The following is a 22,765-nucleotide window of genomic DNA, read 5'->3' on the forward strand; positions in this document are numbered from 1 at the left end:
TCCATGTAATTTGAACAATAAAATCATAACGCCAACCAGAAAGACTGAGGCTGCCTTAACTTTTTTTTGAGTTAAAGATTGAAAAAAGATTATTTTTGCTATTTGCTATGCAAATATAAGTGGTAACTAGGGCAGATTGATAGGGGCTTTGACCCAGGGCTGGAAATTATCCAAGAGGGATGAAATCTACTTTGGGACAGGAGATTTAAAGGAGGAGGAAGAGGCAGAACCTAGTAGTAAAAATGAAGTAGTAAAATGAAGTTGGTAGAATAGACAAAAGAGGGATTTAAATGGAGATAGAGAGTAAGATTTCACTAAGAGATTAAGGATTGGATTGATTCTTTGATCCACCTAAAATTGGACCTGGTAAAATCCAACCTATGAGTCGGGTTGGGGCTAGGATGGGGATCCCATCTCTGACTGATCATTTCCTCTTCCCTTTTTCCAGAAGCTAGCCCCTTCATTAACTCAAACAGCAGCTGGTCTCATAGTATACTCTGTCACCTAAACACTGAAGGACTAGCCATCTGCCTGTTCTCAGATAATGGAAAAGGGGCCTCAACATCTCTGAGACAAGGCAGAAAAAAAGGAAGAGGATACTTCTGATGTTTTCCCTGTATCTCTCTGTTTCAGGGTCTTTTGACTTTTCTTTGGAAGGGTGTTGACCTGATGTTTGTGAACTTTTGGGGAAAGTATTTTGATAACTTTTATAACATATTGCTTTTTTTTAAATCCCACATTTTATTTAAGAACATTTTCCCCCTAAGGAGTCCATTCATCACACTAAGAGTTTATGGCATAAAGAAAGGCTATGAATTTGACCTATATTGTCTCCTTCTCTGCCATTTCAAACTTTTATAAAACCCAAAGAATCTGGGAGGAAACCTAGGTTTCAAGCATAGATTGCCCTGTAAGGAGGTAAAAGGCAGCACTACAGGGATCCTATACCCTGTTAGGTGGAGGGTTCCCTGGGAATATGATACTCCTCCTGCTTGGGAGTTCTCTTCCCTTTCTTAGCATAGCCTTCCAGGATAGAGGAGACAGTTGGCTATGGAAAATTAAGGCTGGACAATATGGGGGGGTCACCCCTTAAATTCCCCATCTTGGAGACTCTTTTCCCTTTCCAAGTTTTGATCGTTCAGGTTCCTTAAATATTAATGGAGAGAGGAGAAAAGAAGAGTTTGATGGTGCTTGAAAGCAAAGTATACCTTGCCGAATCTAAAAGCAATCACTGTCTTCGTTACTGGTTCTGTTATGGCAATAAATGGATCTAGACCAACAGCTAAGTGGCACAGTAGGTAAAGCTTGGTGGAGGTTGAGCTTGGAGTTAGGAAGATTTATCTTCAAATCTGGCCTCAGATATGTACTAATTATGTGACCCTGGAGAAGTCATTTTATCCTGCTTGCCTCAGTTTCCTCATCTGTAAAATGATAAACCACTCCAGTGTCTTTGCTAAGATCCCAAATGGGATCATGAAGACTTACTCACAAATCAAATCTAAATCAATGACCATATCTTCAAAGGAGACAAAAAATTTCAGTGAATTTATTGAGAATGATGAATTGGGTATCAAGAGAACTGCATTCTAATCTATTGAAGTTAAGTGACTTGTCCAGGATCGCACAACTAGGAAGAGTTAAGTGTTTGAGGTTAGATTTGGACTCAGGTCCTCCTGACTTCAGGGCTGGTACTCTATCCACTATGCCACCAGGCTGCCCCTTAGTCACTGTTCTAAATTAACTATGGGTCTCTGTTTCCTTCTATATCAGATAAAAGTGCTGGACCAAGTTCAGATCTAATAGTCTCAAACTCATTCTCTCTCAGCCTAGCCACAAACTGACTGAGTTAAAGGTGCCTTTATCCAAAAATGTGAAAATCACTTCCTTTCCCTTGAGCTTCCTTTTCCTCTTCTATAAAATCAATAATTGATTCTTAAGGTTCCTTCCAATTCTGATATAGTACATTATTATAGGTGTGTATGAGTGTGTGTGTATGTGTGTAAAAACATCTCAAGTCCCATTTCGGTCTTGTCTCTCTTCAAAATCTTCTGTCTCTCTGCTATAAGAGTAATCATTTCTTCTCTTAAACCTCACTAACTCTTCCAACTCATCTGGGTTATTTGAATGACAAGTGTGAAGAAATAACTGAATTTAGCACCTACTTTTAAAGAAATAACTAATTTAGCATTTCTTAGGAGGCATGATGGTCAGTTTCCCTTCACATCAGGAGCCTCATAGTATCTTGGAATCTGTATCTATTTCATGAGGTGGGAGTGGGGAACAGTGTTTTCTACATCTTCTTCCCCAGATTCCAGAAACTGAGGGTAACTTTTAGTTCTGCTTGCCCCAAGTATAAAAATTCCTAGTTACACCTCTGAATTGGAATTTCTCTGAGTACATAGTTGGTAAGCTTTTGATAAGTTTGTATGTGTGTGCAAAATGTTCTATTCATTACAGTAAGTTTAAAGTCAGGGCCCAAAAGTCTTGTGGAAAGATACCCCTTCCCACTCATCCAACAGACCATCTGCTTCCCCATCTGTTTCCCTATAATAATTCTACATAATCTTTCCACCATTATCCACAGACTTCCAGTGCAACCAACATTCTTTGATTCTATTATCATTTCTCTACCCTTCTGCCTATTCCTAAATTCCCTAATAAGTGCTTAGAGCTCTTCCTTCCATTAGTCCATTCACCTTCTTGAACTCAATAGGCTCTAGAAGGCTAATGAAGTACAGGGCTCAGAAAACTGATGCCCCAGAGGGCTCAAGTGAATTGTCACACAGGAAATCCAAAATAAAGGAAGGATTTGAACTCTGTTCTTCTTTATGTATTATAAATGACATAGGAAATTTAGCTAAAGGTATATATTTATACTCTTTCCACTGTACTATACTTTTTTGTCCAGTCATTTTTCAATTGTCCAGTCTGATTCTTTGTGTGTGTGTGTGTGTGTGTGTGTGTGTGTATGTGTGTGCGTGCGTTTTTGCTGAGGTAATTGGGATTAAGTGACCTGCCCAGGATCACACAGCCAGGAAGTGTTGTGTCTGATTTGAACTCAGGTCCTCCTGACTTCAGGGCTTGTGTTCTTTCACTACACCAACTAGCTGCCTCTGATTCTTTATAACACTATTTGGGGTTTTCTTGGCAAAGATTCTGGAGTTGTTTGCCATTTCCTATTCCAGCTCATTTTACAAATGAGGAAACTGAACAAACAGGATAAAGTGACTTGCCCAGGGTCACATAGCTAATAAGTATCTGAATTCAGATTGGAACTGGGGAAGTTGAATCTTCCTGATTGCAGGCTCGGCACTCTATTAGACCACCTACTCGCCTTCTGTACCAAGCTATCTTAGATATTTTAAGTATATCTGTTACAGTATAAGCTGAAGAAAATAATTTTATTCAGGTTATAAATGAATAATAATAGTTAATAACTGATACTTTTAGCTAAATTTTCTATGTTATTTATAATATATAAAATATTTATTTTACTAAAGGAGATTTATGAAATTTTTTGACTTTTAGCTATATAGTATCTCTTAAAGTGTATCTGGTAATGTATATTTTTTAAAATATTTAATTGTACTACATTCTAAAACAGCTATTTTTTATGTAACTTCACATTTTACGTCAAAATTTTGTGTCCCCTTTATGCCTATATTTCTTAATACTGGTTAAGAAAACACTTTTATACATCGGTATCCAGAGAAGCTCCTTCATTTTCTGAGTATTCCTAATATCGCTTTTAAGAAAACATGGCAGTTAAGCTTCCATTGGGACAATCCATTGTAGAACTCATTGGGAAGAGGAAGATTTGAAAGAAATGACAATATTAATAATATCTTCCTTTACCTTACAATGTGTTAACACAGTTTAAAGGAGACAAAGGTTAAGAATACTTCATGACATGACATTATGCATAGCAGTAGTTGCCTTGTATTTTAATGAGATCTTATGAGTCCTATCCTTTTAGCCTTTTTCAAGTAGCTCATGATCATTTCCATGGAAGAAAAGTTGACAACCAAATATTAGGTATAAGATATATAAGATATCAATGTATAAGAAAGCTTCTCTATTAAAGAAAAGGTTAGCTTCTTCACTAGAACACACATTATAGGAGGGCTGATATTACTCTGTTCTCTTATTGATTTAATTTATTAATATCAAATTTAAGTCTATTGTCCTTGCTTAAAAGCAAGCAGGAAAAATGTTCTTAAGAATATGTTGGATAGGTATTAGTTAGCTTCTAAAAACAATACAAAACACATACCATTTTCCCCACGAAAGCCTGACACAGAATTTAAATGCATTTTTACATTACTAATTTTCAATATTATGGCTAAAAATGACATAAGTATCTCTGGTTGCAACTATATTTAATCCAGGAAAGATATTTCAGTGACTAGATCATCCAAATGATAGTACTGAAATTTTTGCATCCCTGTTTGAATATTATAGTGCTTTCTTTACAAGATCTATTTAAAGGTCATGAATGTCAGAGGTTTAACTATCCATGAGATTTGTCTTCTCTTTTTATTAAATGGAATTTTTAAAGTTAATTTTATTATTCTAAAAATTACCTCTCATTATTAGTGATTGCTTGGCATAGTGGATAGAAAGTCAATCAGGCACGGATTCAAATCTTGCCTCTGACATACAATGACTCTGTTACCCTAGAGACTGTGTTAGATTTTAAGTGTCACAGAGGTTCCCAATCTGTATTGCTGGATAAAGTTTCTTCATGGGAATTCTTTATACCAATAAAATCAAAGGGACAGTTCCTATTTTTATAATATTAATTCAGAACAATTTAAACAAAGTATAAAGATCTCAGTGAAATGTGCAGAGTCCAAAGGGTTACTGATAAATACTAATCAATATTTCAGTTTAAATTTTAATTCCAAATAATTAATTAAAACAGATGTGATAGATAGAATTGTTATTTTCTGGAATAATCAATAGCAATAAACAACTTATATATCTATCATAAACCATAACATCATTTATCTTTTAAACTTAATTTTGTGCCACAAATAGCATAAGTTATACATACACTAAAGCATGAACAATTTAGTGAAAAGCAAGTTTGAAAACTGAAAAATTTTTTAAATTTTAAAAAATGACAAAGATAAATATCTTTTTAATTATTATAATTTTTCTGGTCATGATTGTCAGGGTCAAATGACTTGCCCAGGATTCCACAGTTAAGAAGTGTCAAGTGTCTCAGTACAGTTTTAAATTCAGGTTCTCTGGACTCCAGGGTTGATGCTCTATCCACTACACTGTCTAGCTGCCCCACTGAGTTTTCTTTAATTTGAAATTTAAATTTAAATTAATTTTTGCAAGGCAATTGAGGTTAAGTAACTTGTCCAGAGTCACATAGCTTGTGTCAAGTGTCTGATGCTGGATTTGAACTCAGGTTTTCCTCTCTCCAAGAGTGGTGCTCTATCTACTACATAAAGTAGTTATTATAGACATATTTAGTTCTAGGCCCCAGAAAAGTACTCTATACCATGTCTTTCCTTGTGCATCCCAGATCTACAAGGGAATCATATTGTTTTCGCTTGAGGAAAAGGGAGAATTGGAGAATGCAGAGACATTAAAAAGCAAACAATATACTATCAGCTTCCCTTATTGAAATTATAGCTTTGCTACAGCAAATCTACCCTGCTCCATCCACAGTCCATGATTCCTCTGAGAGTTCCAGTGCTTAGACAAAATTGAGATAATAGGAGAATAGATTTAGAACCAGAAGGAACATAGGGAATTATCATCCATCAAAATTATTTTACAAATGAGGAAACTGAGGTCCAGAAAAATTAGGTGACTTGACCAATGTCCCATAGAAAGCAACAGGGCCTAAACATAGAGAGACCTACTAAGTCTAGATCCAGTATTCTTGATACTAACACAAAGCTTACTCTATGGCATAGTACCAGCATGGGATTCATTCCCCAGAATGATTCTCTCCCATTCAGTACTGGAAAGTTTAAGAGGGCACTACATTTATCCTTACCCATTCTTAGAAAATTTAACTGCTCTACAGTTAAATCTTATCTCCCTCCCTATTTTGTTAACTCACTGCAGTCTGGGATTATATACAACATAATTTTATATCCTTCACATTCCTGACTTACTAAACATATTATTGACTTGAAAATTGAAGCACATTTAGATTTCATATTACAAAAAACATCATCACTGAAGTCTTTAAGTACTCTATTTGGATGCAGAGAGCAGAGTAGGTTATCCTTAGTCATATAGATATAATTACTGAGTACTTAGAACTTTCTTCCTTTTATAAATTCTTAATTAATTTAACTGGCGTGTATGTGCGTATTTTTTCTCTGTATAGTTTAAGTTATCAAAACATACATTTTTATTAAGGAGTGAAATGCTAAGATGTTATTCTTGAATCCAGTCTCTACTCAACTTTCTAGTGAATAGAATGAATATAGCTTTATGGAGGCTAGTTGTCTGAATTTACAAACCATTAAATTTACAATCATGGCAAATCAGCTTCCTAACAATATAAGAGGATCTTTGTTGGATGATGCATGTAATCTAACAATATTATGCTTATTAACTCTTGATCATTAAGTAAAACATGTGCTTCATAGTACTATGCCCATTTGAAATCCACATTGAAGTAGAAAGTTTATTATTTTTTTTAAATCAAATGATCCAGTTGTTTTCCTGAAAGGCAACATAACTTTTCCTAAATATACAAGAGAATGAATTTTAAAAGCTCATAACAAAAATATAGCACATTGTAAATATGACTCCACTTAATATGTGAGCATTTTTATTATGTTAGATTTAGGGACACAGCAATTTAAGTTCAAAATATTCTCAACACTTTGAAAACTCTTGAGGAAAAAGCAAATAATCCAATAGAAGCAATAATGCAAATAAAATTTCAAGTTGCTTACCTGTCTGTTACGTTCATCCATAATCCTCGTGATCTGAATCTTTTTTCTCCCCATAGTCCCCGTTTTTCTTCTCTCTCTCGTTCCTAAAATTATGTATTTTTTCCTTCTCTTTTCTTTCTCTTTCCCGTTTCCTCCAAACAAACCTCCTTCTTCAGCACTTGCACTACTCAATTCACAGATCCCTGCATTCGTTCCTGCTAAATATAAAACACACACACACAAAAACCATTACCATAAAATAAAATAAAAAGCAACCTAGCTTCATAAAGTTGTATCTTATTTTTATCAATGAGATAATTTTGGAATTGTACAAATAAATTAAAACAAGTATTAAAGTTATATCGTATATCATATGTAAAGGCATATTAACTATGAACCGTTTGTTTTTATAATTAAAATTATCTCATAATTAATTTAATAAGTTATTAAAATTATGAAAACTATGTTTTAAGCCTGATATTTCAATAATATCTCTTCCAAAGTGTTTCTTAATGTTTTTTATGGAATTAGGTGTCTCTTTTTTATTATTCACTATTATAACATGACAAAGTACCTAAATCAGAGAGTTAATGAACCTTTCTATACCTGAGTATGCTAAGTAGGCCAGCTAATTCATTTCTGAAGAGAAAACAATCTTGTGTTTTGACAGCAGAGGTGATAACGTCCCTAGTTATGCAAATAGGATGGACCATTATTAAAGTGGCATTTGATATATGGAAATGTCAACTAGTATAAATCTAAATACTTTAATCTCATTTTTTAAAAAATCACATATACAAACAAAAACTCCCATACAACATTTCTATGCAAATCCAGAAAACACAACATGGGTTATGTCAGTGATGATACTTTGACTTTCCAAAATATGTTACATCAATACATATTTAGTGTAACAATTATTTATTGTACATGTTTTTAAAAAATCCTCCCTGAGTACCAATGTTTGTTTTACATTCAAGAAATCTTCTATTACTTATGAAATCAATTGAAAAAAGGAAACAATAGTCAATAATAAAAGTGATGTAAATGAAAATGCTGGCACATTTATTTAATTCACATGTTAACAAAATCATGAACCTACTGGCTGAAGAGGCCAAAAAAGTGCATGTCAACAACAACTTTATAAAAAATTACTTTTAGAAGCTTGCTAAATCTTTAGAAAAAATGAAAAGCTAAAGAAAAGATAATAAAAAAATAATTTAATAAACTCAAGAAAAATAGAACCTTATGAGTCTGCATGTTCCTTTGTATTTTAAAGCTTTTTTTTCTTGTTTTTTATTTGAGAAACCAAGGCTTCAGAAAATATAAAAGCAAACAAAGAAAAGAAACTCTTCATACTAGACTCTCTATGTAGGAGCAATACATTTCCTAATTCTATGTATTTTCATATGGAATATTTAATTATTTTACACATGGCTTGGAATTTCCCTGTTTACTTTTACTTGCTGTTCTGACAACCAAGCTGATAAATTCCTACAATATGTTATGTAACATTAAGCCAATGTCCTGGCTATTTAATCTATTATTTGGCTCCAATTCAAAATTATTGGAGCAGAAAAGCTGTTACACACTTATTCTGATATTGTTACCTTTTGATTTCTTTGCATTAACTGTTAAATACTTTATCACCTTGAATGAACGTCTAAAATTTTTTTTTATGATCAGATAATTGCAATAGCTATTATGATATAATTAGTTCTAGTGGATTAAACAGTGCTCAGACACTAAGAATATCTATTCCCTTTTGCTAAATGCCTTTGTAGAAAATTCATGCCCGATTTTGGCTCAGAGTATATATATAGGCTGATAACATCAAGACCTTGATGTGATGAGCAAAAACTATTGCTACAACTGTTTCTTTAAGAACTGGAAATAGTTTGAAACTTTTTGTGATACACAAATTACATATATTGACATAGTTATTGCTAGCAATGTCTTCCAAAGTTTGCTGTTAAAAATATTAAACTATACATTATAATGTAAAAAACCCTGCAAAACATAATTGTATCACACATTCAATATCCATCTATTTTTAGAAAGTCTTAAATATCAGTCAACTGCATTGCTTTCCTATGTTTCCTATAGTCTTACCTTAAGTACAAACAGCAAGTTAGAATAGTATTTCCCAAACACATGCAAGAACCAAAAGAAACTAACAGGATTTCCAACACACGAATCCACAACAAATGCACATAAAACAATTTCCCTTCCTTTCATTCAACTGAAGCCAGTGGCACTATCGGCTTACAGCCCTACGCATGTCTAAGCTCTTTTTCACTTCAAGGTGGAAGGTCAGGGTGGACAGATTAGAGTGGTGGTGACAGGGTTAGTGAGAATGAGAGCTCCTTTACAGATCAAGATTTTGAAACTGAATGAGGAGAGAAGCATCAGGGCTCTGAAAGTCTTCCAAGACTAGCACAGGCAGCTCTTGATGAACCCAAGTTATGAAGAGCCCCTCCCATATCGACCATATGTTTCACACCAATATTTTAAACAGGAGACATTTTCCAAACAGCCCAGAAGAAGAGATCTTTTTTTTTTTAATTGGACCATTATTATTAAAATATATATTTCAAAATATTTTTCTAAATGAAAATATTATTTGAGATATTTTCCTCATCAGAGATATGTTGTACATTATTTGTAGGTAGCTCTAGGAGAAATAAGTTTAACTTTCAAGAAATGAAACTCATCTTTCCCCCATAAAAATGTGTGTTTCCTGAAACATAAAATATAAGTATAGTTTCCTTTTGTATTATCTTTCTAGTATCTACTTTAAACTTATTTTGAAATTTCTTTAATGCAATCATGTATATAAGTGATAATGTGGCAAAAAGGATATAAGCAGTAGCTTTCTGGACCCAGCAATGTGTGTCCGTTTTGAAATGTGTGGTTTAGAACATCTGATTCATGGGTCACCACATTCCAAGGTTGTCAGTGAGAATGTGATGAATTAGAAAGGTCAACAATTGCCTACCACCTGTTTTAGTTACACAACTACTTCTCTGAGTCTAAGTCTTATGTTTAAATTAATGTAAAGATATTATTTCAAGCATATTAAATTGGACAGAAAAGGACAGATGATTACACTGCCTCTTCAATTTGCAAAATTTTAAAAAAATTTATATGAAAATAAAGGTTATCAGAATAGCCAATTCCAATTGAATTTCCTATTAGTTCAGAAACTGAATAATTTGTAAGAAGCTTAAAATAATTTAAGAAGCTTTGCCGAAATAATTTTTCATATAAAAGATTCTTGGATAATAAGATAGCTATATATAATGAGAAATAATAGCAATAAATAAATAACAAAATTCTGCTATCCTTACTCCTAGTCTGTAGCATATTTATTTTTTCATATCCCAAAAGAAGAAAAATAAAATCAGACTTCTTACTAAAAAGAGGAACTTCATTATTTCAGACTTCTGTTCACTATATGATTTGTCATAGGCAGATAGATGAAGGAAGAGTGATTTGAAACTCAAGTAGAGAAAAGTTGTGGACAGATAACTGCAGATTATTTACCCACCTCCTTTCTTTTGTATATACTCAAACACATGATCTCTGTTTCTGTCTCTTTCTGTTTTTCCTCCTTCCTGCCTTCCTTCTTTCTCTCTCTCCTTTTCTCTCTGTCTTTCCTTCTTCTCTCCTTCCTATATTCTCTCCCTCTGCTTTCTTTTTCTTTCTCTCCTTTCTCTCTCTTTCTCCTTCCCCCTCCTCTTTCCCTCCCTCCCTCCCTCCTTATCCCTCCCTGCAACACAGAAGAATCTTGATAGAATAGCAGGAAACACGCACGGAGTGGTCAGGGAAGGATATGATGTCAGCAACCACGAACAATAAAAGGTGTAAAGGTGCTTCCTTCCCTAAACTGTTCCAGAAGTGTAAAATGGGAACCAAAACTCTCCACTTCCTTCTCTGAACAGAACTGTCCGATTCTGCTGTGCTGCAACACCCCCCACAAAGAAAGGCTTTTGAACAGTTCAGATAAAGGATATTAAGGAATAGCAAAGAAGGCTTTAACTATTATTTAATTGTGATAAAAATCCAGTTCTGTATCACTTGAGTGAAACTTTAATGACCCTATTATAACATGGAAAATATAGGGAAATAAAAGTGCTTTTACTTTGGGATATAAATACTTTATATATTTCCTTTTTACTATGACAATTAGCCATTGTCAAATAAGATTTTCACACAAAAAACTATGTTTTATACGTTCATACCATTTCTACAACATGAAATATTTATTACAAATACTAAATGGTCAATTGGTAAACTACTTTCTTTTGTAAAAAATGGGAGAATCACAAAATCTTTCATAGCCTCCCAAGTTTAATGATATTCACTGATAATATGTATGTTTTAAAATACATATTTTAAAAGACATGCTGATTTTTAAAAAGATTAAATAAAGCCCCCTCAAAATCTATGAATTAATTTGATGTAAAAAAAAGGTAATTGATAGTATTTGGGTGCATGTAAAAACTACATTTATTTTTCTTATTACTGCCATGATATTTCTAACATGAAAATGGTACAGCCTAGTATAACATTTCTGTAGGAAGAAATCCACATATCAAGTGAATCTGAGTCATCTTCAGATTTCAATCATCTGCCCACAGAACTTTGATTTAGAAATTAAACAAACCCTTTATGTATATGTTTTGCTATTAAAATATGACTGTCACATCAAAAATGTGGGAAGACATTAATTCAATTCTACCAAATTTATCTTAGCAAAGCATAGATTTTGCTACAAAATCATGTAGGCACTTTAACTAAAACAGAGCATATGTATAAAGATAAGACATTCAAATGTATGATGTCTATATGCAAACGAGAAATTTGAATTGCTTTTTCTCATGTTAGCTAATAATGCTTTCATTACATTCTCAACAAACACTACAAAAACTCTCTTGCTATCAACAAACCATCATAACAAGACTAACAAATACAAAGAAAGGCAAACTAAACATTTGTGAAGTGAAAAAAATGGTCATGAGCTCACCAGCTGCAGCACTATTTGTATGACTGATTCACACACTTAAATGACTCATTGTCATTTCAAGTAGAAAACTTTACTCATGTTAGTGAGCCTCAATGCCTTAATTTGGCTACTTTACTATAAGTTTAAAATACACAATATATGTGCAGTTGAATTGAAGGTACAAAGAGAAAGCAGAATTTATATTGATTACTCAAAGATTTGTACTGATTTGTATTGATTACTTTGTATTACAACTTAGATATAAATAAATGATCATTCTTTTTGGTATTTGCCTACAAAATTTTGAATATATTTGTGACTATAGCCATAATTCTAAAATTTACTCTACTTCAGGATAAGATCACTATTTCTGATATGATCTGTTATCTGGTATTAGCACTGTGAGGACACGAAATATTATCATTCTCTTAATATGACTACTCTTACAACTCAGTTTGATAGATATGATTACAGGAGTTACCTTTCTGTATTTCTAATAACAAAAATCCTGACCTTTTCATCACCCTAGAAGAACCATCCAAATAATTTCCAAATATATTTTAAGGTATAACTGATAGCATGATGAAATTTTGGTGTCATGTTGAAATTGTAGTGCCTGCTAATATGTAGCTGACTATAAAATAAATGCTTAAGGCATTTTACAACTTTTTTATACTAAAGGATTTATTTCTTTCACGCTATTCTCTGATGACTATTAATGACATTTTAAATAATTTTCATAGTAGTTACTAGTTACTAGTAGACAGAAGGATAATTTTCATACTGGTAACTTATATGGAAGTAGAATTGTTACATACATTCTTCACCTAATAGTTTGCTATCTTTGTGTAGCATCTTGTATTAAAGATAAATGTATGATGTTAATTAATGATACTAATAATATGCAGTATTATTTATAAGCCTATTTACATTTTGAGCTATAACTCTGAGCCCATATGGTAAGGTCATGAATTAAATTGTGGCTTTCATGTAAGGGAAGTAGCCACTCTAAAAAGCAAAGAATGAAGAGCCCTTATTGGATTATACTCCATTTAGTCCTTATAGGAATTAGTGTATTATGAAAAATCTTAACAGGGTTATAAAAACTAAGGGGGCTCTCCTATCTCCACTGTCTGCCAAGAGACTGTTTTAGGCTCAAAATACAGAAATGGCAAGGGAAATATATCAATCTTCCCAGTGACCACGACAGCTGAAAACTCTACATTAATGTTTTGATTCCTACTTTAACATCTTTCCCCAAGGACAAAAGGAGATGAAATGTATGTCAGAGATGTAATAAGGCTAAAAACGAAACCTCTTTGAAAACCCCTGCAATTAGTTTTAACAGGTAGGAAATAACCTGTGTTTATCTCTGACACAAGTAATTTTGTTTACACAGCTCCAAAAATTAGGAAAGAAGCATACCTTTAAATAACTACATTGTATTATAGACAATTTAGTGAACTCTTAAGCATAACTACTATGTCAGAGCTAACCCTACCTTATCTGATCTTGGACTTTTTATTTTTCCTTATTGCATTTTGGCCAGCATTTTCTTTGCCAAAGTAATCTCAAATAGGCTAAATATGTCAAAAGTCTCCATAATGCCACCAGACTAGTAGGTTTACAGCCTTTCCACATTGTATTAAATAATTAACCTGGGGGTTTATCATAACTTTGTTCTCCTAATTTTTCACTTGCTGTTTTCTTCCCCTTTCCTGGGGAAGAGTGCTCATTAGAAGGTAAATCCAACACTTCATGAAAAAACTGAAGACACTGTTTAGCATCATATAATACTTATAGCTCTTCAGCTGTAACCAATCCAAAAGGACATGCAGCTGGATTTTTTTTGGTGGGGAGTGATTATGGTAGAGAACAAAGCAAGATAAGTGGTATGCAGTACACAGATCAGTGTGAGCTGAAATGGCCTACTGTAAACACAAATCATATTTAAATAGGGGAATTTTGCTATTGTTTGTATTGTCTATTTCGACAAGGTGTAAAGTCTTGAAATCAATATATGCAAGTTAAGAAAAAAAGGTGTTCTTGATTTGAAAATTATTTTTTCATTTGGAAATAATTTGGAACATTCAGAATTCATTAATGATACAAATAATAATAATAACAAATCAGGGACAGTTGTCACAACTTTGGATATAATAGAGGCATATTAGAGTCTTGCTACATGACACATCTCTCTATAGAACTACAGCCGGCAGTAGGGATAAAGTTCAATGTTTCAGCCTCTTTCTGTGTCTGGATATAATAACAATTAAAGTTCACCATGAAGATACTTGGTGCGACCTGAACGTATTAAGAGCAGATCATTTACAGGAATGTTGACAGTGTGATCCTAGACTACTAGTATAAATCAAAGGAAACTTAAATAAATGGTTTTGTTTCATTCTAATGAAAGGATGAACAGTGTACAAGTATCTCTTTGAAAAAAGCTTTGCTTTTGTCAGTATATATCTTTCCTAATTAATTTGAGTATTTGAAGATGACCTTGAAATATGAAGAAACACTAGAGGGCCTCTTTTTCACCCGTTCACCACAATTTGGAATTTTTTTAAGGGGAAAAATGCTTAAATTGAAATCAGTAGAATTTAACTATAGTATACCTTGCTTTGGGGGTCTCTACTTTGGGAATGTACAAAGTTTATATCAAAACCCTATATGATAGTACAGAGATTATTATAAAATAGCTTCCAAAATCTCAGGATAAAGATATTTGATACTGCTTTTTTATGTAATTCAACATGGTTAGGAGTGATTCATTAATTTTTCTATTTCTTCATCTTTTTTACAGCATCCTAATCAACCTAATTAAGGCTTTGTTCATCTGAAACCTCAGATGACAATTTGTTTAACTCTATCCCACTGTGGTCTTTATATAAGGAGAATTAAATTTGATCTTCTGACAGCAATCATTAAATGATCCCAACTGGCCCCAATTAAGACACATGGCTTTCAGGCCTCAATAGCCAGTAAAGTACAAGATCCTCTACTTTATTTATACATTATTTTTTACTTTTTACCTTAGTTTATTTTCTTAAGGCCAATTAAGTATGTGTCATCAAGTGGAACGGAATTTCTTTATACTCAAGACATAACACATCAATTTACAGAGACAATGAAATATTGGATAGCCCTTTGAAAGTCATCACTTCTAACTACCTGCGTTAATTCACCTTGATGTTATGAAAGGAAAAGAAAATGTAAGAGTTAACAGCTTAAGTTGTACTAAATCTAACTAGCCATCTTTAAATCAGTTCAGAGTTTCAAAGAGAACCAACTAATTTTAAGTTAATAATAATACTTTATTTGAATTGTTTATAATGATCTTTTAGGACATAATTCATATTTTAATTTTGATTTGCTTTTTGTTTTTATAATTTAAAGTGGTTTCTTTACAATCTTCTTTGAAAAAAAATGTTGTATCCAAATATGACTTCTGAAGTTCACCTGTTTTACCCTTAATTTCTGCTCTAATTTTTTCACATATGTTCAGTGGTGAGCTGTGAAACAGTGTTCTCAGGCCTTCACATAAATGCAGGTAGCCTCAGGATTTAGAGCTCATTGATTGTATGCTACTCTAGGGAAATGGCTGAATTAAAAACAGCCCTATGAGGCTAAAGAAGTTCCTATTCACATCTGGCCCTTCTTATTCTAAACTCTCACACCTGCCTGGAAATTTAACCCCTATCTATTGCTCTGAAGAACAAACAAATTTATCTGTAACCGTCCGTTTCAGGTCAGGACTGAATCATTAAGTGTTCAGCTAAATTAATTGCAATATAATTGAAGTTTGACACAATTTCTAAAGGTCTTGTTCAACTTAGTTGAATAGCCAGATTACCTACTCCTGAATTTAATGGAACAATAGATCTAGAGCCTGAAGAAACCTGAAAAGACACAAAATTCACCTCCCTCATTTTTTCAGTTGAAATAACAATGGGCCGGGGATGTTAAGGGATGAGACCAGTCACACATTTATTTATCAGAAGTGGGATTTGAGCTCCAGGAATCTGGTTTCAAATCTAGTGGTCTTTTCAAATGTATATACTCTTCAATTAAAAAAAAAAAATAAGCTTATTTATCCTAATGATCGCAATTACTGAACATATCGATAGTATGTAAGGACAGCTTACATTGTGATGGGGATAGAGTATTGGCCCTTCAATCAGGAGAAGCTGAGTTCAAATCTAGCATCAGATACTTATAAGCTGTAAGACCCTATGAAAGTCACTTAACTCTTTTTTGCCTCAGTTTCCTCATCTGTAAAATGAATTGGAGAAGGAAATGGCTAACCACTCCAGTATCTTTACCAAGAAAACCCCAAATGATGTCATGAAGAGTTGGAAATGATTGAAATGACTCAATAATAATTTCAGTGTGAAAACCATCCTCTGTCATAGTTTTCCAAAGATGTTACTATATTTCTTAATGATATAGGAAAAAAAATACCAGGATGATCAGAGGAATCTGTGCTATGTAATTAATGCAAATATAAAAGCATCTTGCAATGTAAAGGGACATCTTTAATCTACTGTACAAACTTCTAAAATATAAATAGTTAAGTGTAGTCTTTCTTTAAGTTAGAGCAGTACACTTTTCTGGTTACATATTTGCTTATTAAATAGAATTCTCATCAAATATAATGAGAAAACAATTAAAAATAATAAAACATACATATTGTGAAGAGAATAGGAAACTCTGGTTGAAAATGTCCCCTTAAAATACTGCTGATCTAGAAAAGGGTAACTAACTATACAACTGGTTGACTTTTCTATGTCTAAGAAATGCAATGAAATTTTGGTAAAGCAAAACAGATGCTGAGGGTATTGTGTTATAAGATATTTCTCACTGTATTCTGGTAATCTTAAATAAGATTTGATGTTAATTTTAGAGCACACTTCTGCTAAAAAAGGGCAAACCCTGCAACAGATTTAGTACAAAGAGCTGAAAATATCCTGTGGAAAAAAAAAAACTGTAGAGAAATCAGACCAACCCAAATCCTGCCATTACTCAGCACTGCAGTGACGTGCAGATGTTTGTAGTGGTTTGAGGAGCCAGCGGGGGCTGGAAACTCTACATACTCGACTCCAACATGATTGCAATTGAACCTCATCAAAGTAAGAGCTCATAATTTGTCACAGAAAACAGCCAATTAACATATGTTAGGAAAAGGCTCCATAAAGATAATATATGATTAAAGACCCAATGCAGCTGTTGAAAAATCAAAACTATGCATTTTAAAAAGAAATCTCAGCCTGGGCTTTAGTACGGTTAAACTGATAATGGCTACTATGATTTTTCTTTAAAAACAGCTGAAAAAAAGATAATTATAGTATTTCTTTTTGGTTTGGGGTTACTGCAAAGGAGAACTTGGGTACTGTAGCACATTTTACTATGCCTTACTTGAGTGCTATAAATAGCTGAAATCCTTGCCAAAATTCTGTAGTTACTTTGTTAAAGATCTATTTTAAAATACAGACCTTCATTGTGAGCTCAATGGCCTTCAAGACACACTCTGTTGTCAAGGCATTCCTCTAAAATCTATAGCCACTCTCTAGTTTTATCTATGCAAAAAGTCCAACTAAGGGTCTTGTCCCAGTCACCATAATTCTAAACACATGGCTAGTACAATAGAAAGAAACACTCAAATGCTGTAGATTCCTTCCTGTATCTTGCAGGGTGCATTTTTGGGAGTGGGGAGGTCAGTATAACATTTTTAATGGTTCTACTATACATGGTAATGAGATTTTAAAAATATAAATATATTACATAAGGAGTTTCAATAATAGTTATTCTTAATTTAAAACCATATTTTTAATGGAGCAGTAGATAGAGCATCAAGCCTGGAGTGAGGATAACTTATTTTGAGTTTAAATCTGACCTCAGAAACTTAGGAGATATGTGATCCTTATCAAGTACCTTAACCTGTTTACCTCAGTTTCCTCATTTTAAAAACAAACCGGAGCAAGAAATGGCAGGACACTTCAGTATCTTTGCCAAAAACACTCCAGAAAGGATCATGAAAAATTGTACATGACTGAAAAATGACAACAACAATACCCTCCTTCTTCTGCTCCCCTAAGCCTAAAGTATACATTTTTGAAAAGAAATTTCATCCTGGGTTTTAGTACAGTTGAAATGAAAATAATTGCCCCCTTCCCATATAACAAAAAATGACTGATAGTGAGAAGCACACTGGATGAGGCATTAGAAACTAGTTCTAATCCTGGCTCCTTCATTTTAAATCATGTTACCATGGAAAAATTACCAAGTGTCTTTAAGTTTCAGTTTCTTCAGTTTGAAAACAGGGATAAGAATATGTACCCTGCCTATCAAAAAATACCCATTCTGAGAATCAAATAAGATAATGATCATCTGAAGATTAAACAAGATAAATGAAAATGCTCTGAAAACAAATTGTTAAGCACATGCAAATGCAATTATTTATATTATCTTCATTTAAATGCATTTTGCTTCAATTTTGGAAGTTTATGCTAGTGAATGAGGCAATATAGTTTAGTGGACAATCAGCCTCAAAACTAAGACGATCTGGGTCTAATCCTACCTCCCAATAGGCTGTATGCTCCTGGAATTCTCTTAAATATTCCTTATGAGCTGTTTAGCTGAACTGGTAACAAGAGTTTTCTCATTTATGAAATCATAGCTCTAGTCCCTCACTATGCCTGCCATATATTGTATTTACTTGGCCCCTTAAATAGACATTAGAGTATAAAATGAAATATTTTAAAAGTAAATTAATAAAACAATAAGAAATTTAGTAGATTGAGATGTTTTATGAATTCACTTTTTAAACTTGTTTTCTGTCTTTTACTGTTGTGTAAAAGTAGAAAACCTAGTAATGTTTTGCACTGCTATAGGCAATTATCAATCAGTTAGTTAGTATTTGTTGAATACCTACTATGTACCAGAGGGCAGTCAGTTGGCCCAGAGGATAGAATGTGGGCTTGATGTCAGGGAGACTTATCTTTTTGAGTTCAAATCTGGTCTTAGACACTTACTAGCTATTTGACCCTGGACAAGTCACTTAACCCTTTACCTCAGTTTCCTCATCTGTAAAATGAGATAGATAGAAAATGGAAAATTATTCATTATCTTTGCCAAGAAAATCCCAAATGGGGTCACAAAGAATTGAACTCAACTGAAAAATGACTGAACAAAATAATGTACCAAGTACTGTACCAAGCATGGGGACACAAAGAGAGGCAAAAGACTCTCCCTGTCATCAAATAGTTCACCATCTAATGAGGGAAACAACAAGAAAACAAATGTAAGCAAAGAAGCAATATACTGGATAAATAGGAAGTAATTAAAAGAGAGATGGTATTGGAATTAAGTGGCATTGAAAGAAGCTTCCTGTAGAAGATGGGATTTTAGTTAGGACTTGAAGGAAGTGAGGGTAGACAGGAGGTAGAGAGGAGAAAGAACATTCCAGAGATGAGAGACAGTCTGAGAAAATGCCTGGATGGGAGAAATGGAGTTCCTTGTTCTCAGAACAGGAAGGAGGCCATTGGGTCAAATAGTGTGTGACAGGGAATAAGACATAAAAAGACTGGAAAGTTTGAGGGAGGTGAAAGTCAAGAAAAACTTTGAATGCTAAAGAGAGGATTTTGGTTTTGATCCTAGAGATAATACGCATAAAAAATTGCTATAATGATGTCATTCCAATCTCAGATATATCTCCCCTTAAATGTGAAGAATTTTAAACAGGAAATGACAACTGATGACAATAGCAGTAAAGTAAGGAAATATGCTTTTAAATTATAAAAAATTCTTAGCTTCACATTACTAATATCACTATGTAAATATGATGAAAAATCTCCTTAAAATGAAATTTTTTCCAAGCCTCTTTTCTATAAAAAGAGAAAATTGATTCTAAAGCAAAACCATCTATTTTTTACTACTAGCAAATGGAAGTCTTATGACAATTATTAATGTAACTTAGTCTTCAGGTTATGTTGATTTTTTTCCCCTTCTCTCAAGGGTCGTAAGTCCCAAGCAATCAGCAACATTTTTGATTAAGATCTCAGAATATAGTTGAAAATCCCAGGGCTTCACTATAGCTGAAATATTCACATATCTTTGGACATCTCCGACTAATGAGAGTAAACTCTTAAGCCTCAAGCCAAATAGATTAATTTCCAGTTTGGACTGAATAGTCAAAAGAACTAGACTAGTAATACAAGGCCTTTAATACCAATGCATTTTAAGGAGAAAAATAATTTTAAGGAATACTTTAAAATCAAATGAGAATCAAAGCACTATAAATGAATTTTAATAATACATAAAATACAAATAGTCAATGAAAAACCATGGCTGGTAGATTTTTTTCTACATTTTCCCTTGAAAATTTCAAGGTGGGGGTAGGAGGATGAGGAAGAAGAGGAGGAGAAGGAGTAGGAGGAAAAGAAAAATAGAAAAAAAAAGTGTTGATAGTATATATTTAATTCTTTCTAGTCAATTGAGAAAACAAAGTACCCTGATGTCTAAGCCATTTTAACACAGTGAACATGATTATGCCCTTAAAAATAAAACAGAAGAAGGAAAATAATTTGCAATGCAATAGTCTGATTTAATGTTAATCTGTTTTAATCTACAGTTGGCAGGAAGAACTAAACAAAGATCTTATTAAAAGTACAATTTAAAAATCTTTAGCATTAAATATTTTTTCCTCCATGTATTTCCAAAGAGCTTTATTATATAAAAGTCCCCACTATACAGTTCTTTTCATTTATCTGATCAGTGATAGCCAGTATTACATATTACACCCTTCTTCTTCCTTATCACAGTAATGTGACTCTTAGAGGTCATCCGTTTCATCCTCTTAATCCCAAGGATAACTGTACTCAGAATTTAAAAACATGTTTATTGCTCAACCTCACTCTGCATTTTTCAAAATTAATTTTTTAGCTTTATTATTGGTGAATTGAATGTGTGAGGTCATGAATTCTGGAACTGAAAGGTTGAGAGTAAAGAATATATTTACTAGTGAGGTAAAGAGGAAAAGTAATACATTTTTAAATCACATGTTTACTTGGGTTTGTATTTTTTTTCATATATCAGTGCTAGGAAGGAGAAATAGATAATTGAATTAGAAAGTTAGGTGAGCAGAACCATTGACCTTAAGTTGTGCAGAAATAATTTCTAGAAGATATAACCCCATAAGCAATCTAGGAATAAGAGAAAGAATACAATTTGGATTTCCTTCAGTATATTCATTTTGCAGATAAGGAAAGTCAAGCCTGAAGAGGGGAAATAGCTAGCCTAAGTCACACATGTAATAAGTGGTAGAACTAAAATCATAATTCACCGATTCTGAGCAGATGGGACTATATATGATCCTGAACAAGATACTTAACCTCTGTATGCCTCAGTTTACCTCAACTGTAAAATGGGAATATTAATGATACCTACCTTACAGGATTGATATGTGGATCAAATGAGATAATATTTAAAAAATATTTATGTAGTTCCTGGCACATCAGAGCTGCCTAGTAAATACTTCCCTTCTTCCTTTTTAATCACTTCACATTGCCTCTGTTTTCAGAATTTATAACCATTTGCACCAGCTATATAAGGACGCTTTGGGTTATCAAATTGGCTCAAATCATTGATGTGTGATCACAGAAGAGAAAAGAAGGATAGTAAAAAAGGTCATGCAAAAAAATGTGTAAGCTTTCTGGAGACTTGCCCTAAGAGGTTACTGCTTTGTTGGTCACATCTGACTCTTCGTGACTTTTTTTTTTTTTTGCAAAGATACTAGAGTGGTTTTCTATTTTTTTCTTCAGTTCATTTTACAGATGAGAAAACTGAAACAAACAGGGTTAAGTGATTAGCCTCTAGTCACATAGCTAGTAATTGTCTGAGGTCACATTTGAACCCAAGCCCAGTGTTCTACGCACTGTATCATCTAGCTGTTTCAGAAGGTTACTTCTAGGTTCTAACTAAACACACCACTGAAACAAGGTAGACTGATTACATGAGTTCTTATCAGAGTTGCTGCAGCCAAGATAGTAAATGGAAGTAGCAGCATTAACAGTATCATAGTATCAGAGAATTTAGATCTCAGAGGAAGCTATTAGGAGGGAGTAACCAGTACAGATCATACACATAGTAAGTAGCATAACTCTGTAATTCTAGATCCAAAACTTTTTTCTCTAGGCCATATCTGTTCAAATACCAATTCAATACAATTCAATTCAACTTAATTCCACCAGAATTCATTTAGCACTTACTCTATGCCAAGTACTGCCATTAGATGCTGGACAAACAAAAGTACAGTCAGAAAGTCTGCCCTTATGTTTACACTGCAAGGAGCATAAACAACCTTACACTGATATATGTATAATCCATATCCCAAGTCAAGAAAAAAATAACTTTTAAAGTAGCACTGACAACTGGCAGGCATCCCAAAATGACTCCAAGAGAAAAAAGGACCTCAATTATACTTTCAGGGAAAGGATTCTTCAAGGCAGAGATGAGGAAGAAGAGTATTGTCGATATGGGGGGACAGCTTGTGTGTGGCAGGGAATCCGAATGTTGAGTATAGGGAAATAACAAGTTGGCAAATTTGACTAGAATGAGTAAAAGGAGGATAATGTGTGATTAGCATGGAATGAGAGGCTCCTAATATCTTTTATGGATTATTGAAAGGTGCTGTAGGAAAATTGATGGAATGATGGAGGAGCCAGGTGAGGTTATTGGGAAGATTTAAACAATACTAACTAATGACTGGATTTCTCCTATTTGCAATACAGTTTATATAACCTTCCCTTTCTCTCCACTCACAAGACCACCATTCAAGTCA

At 33.3% G+C, this 22,765-nt stretch overlaps 1 protein-coding gene across 11 annotated transcripts in view; it reads right to left on the bottom strand.

Moving 5' to 3' along the window:
- Window positions 1-22,765, bottom strand: part of MEF2C (myocyte enhancer factor 2C) — a 178,751-nt gene that overhangs the window by 110,152 nt on the left and 45,834 nt on the right. For 8 of the 11 annotated variants that reach the window (XM_031967381.1, XM_023496084.2, XM_031967409.1 and 5 more), the window contains exon 2: window positions 6,936-7,132. In XM_031967381.1, coding sequence (XP_031823241.1) covers window positions 6,936-6,989 — 54 coding nt within the window. In that variant the 5' untranslated portion in view covers window positions 6,990-7,132. Of the gene's footprint in view, window positions 1-6,935; window positions 7,133-10,464; window positions 10,573-22,765 lie in introns of those variants that run through there. The other 3 variants (XM_031967370.1, XM_031967377.1, XM_031967365.1) reach the window with 3 other exon arrangements.

The sequence above is a fragment of the Sarcophilus harrisii genome, chromosome 1 (assembly GCF_902635505.1).
Source record: "Sarcophilus harrisii chromosome 1, mSarHar1.11, whole genome shotgun sequence".
Lineage (NCBI taxonomy): Eukaryota > Metazoa > Chordata > Mammalia > Dasyuromorphia > Dasyuridae > Sarcophilus > Sarcophilus harrisii.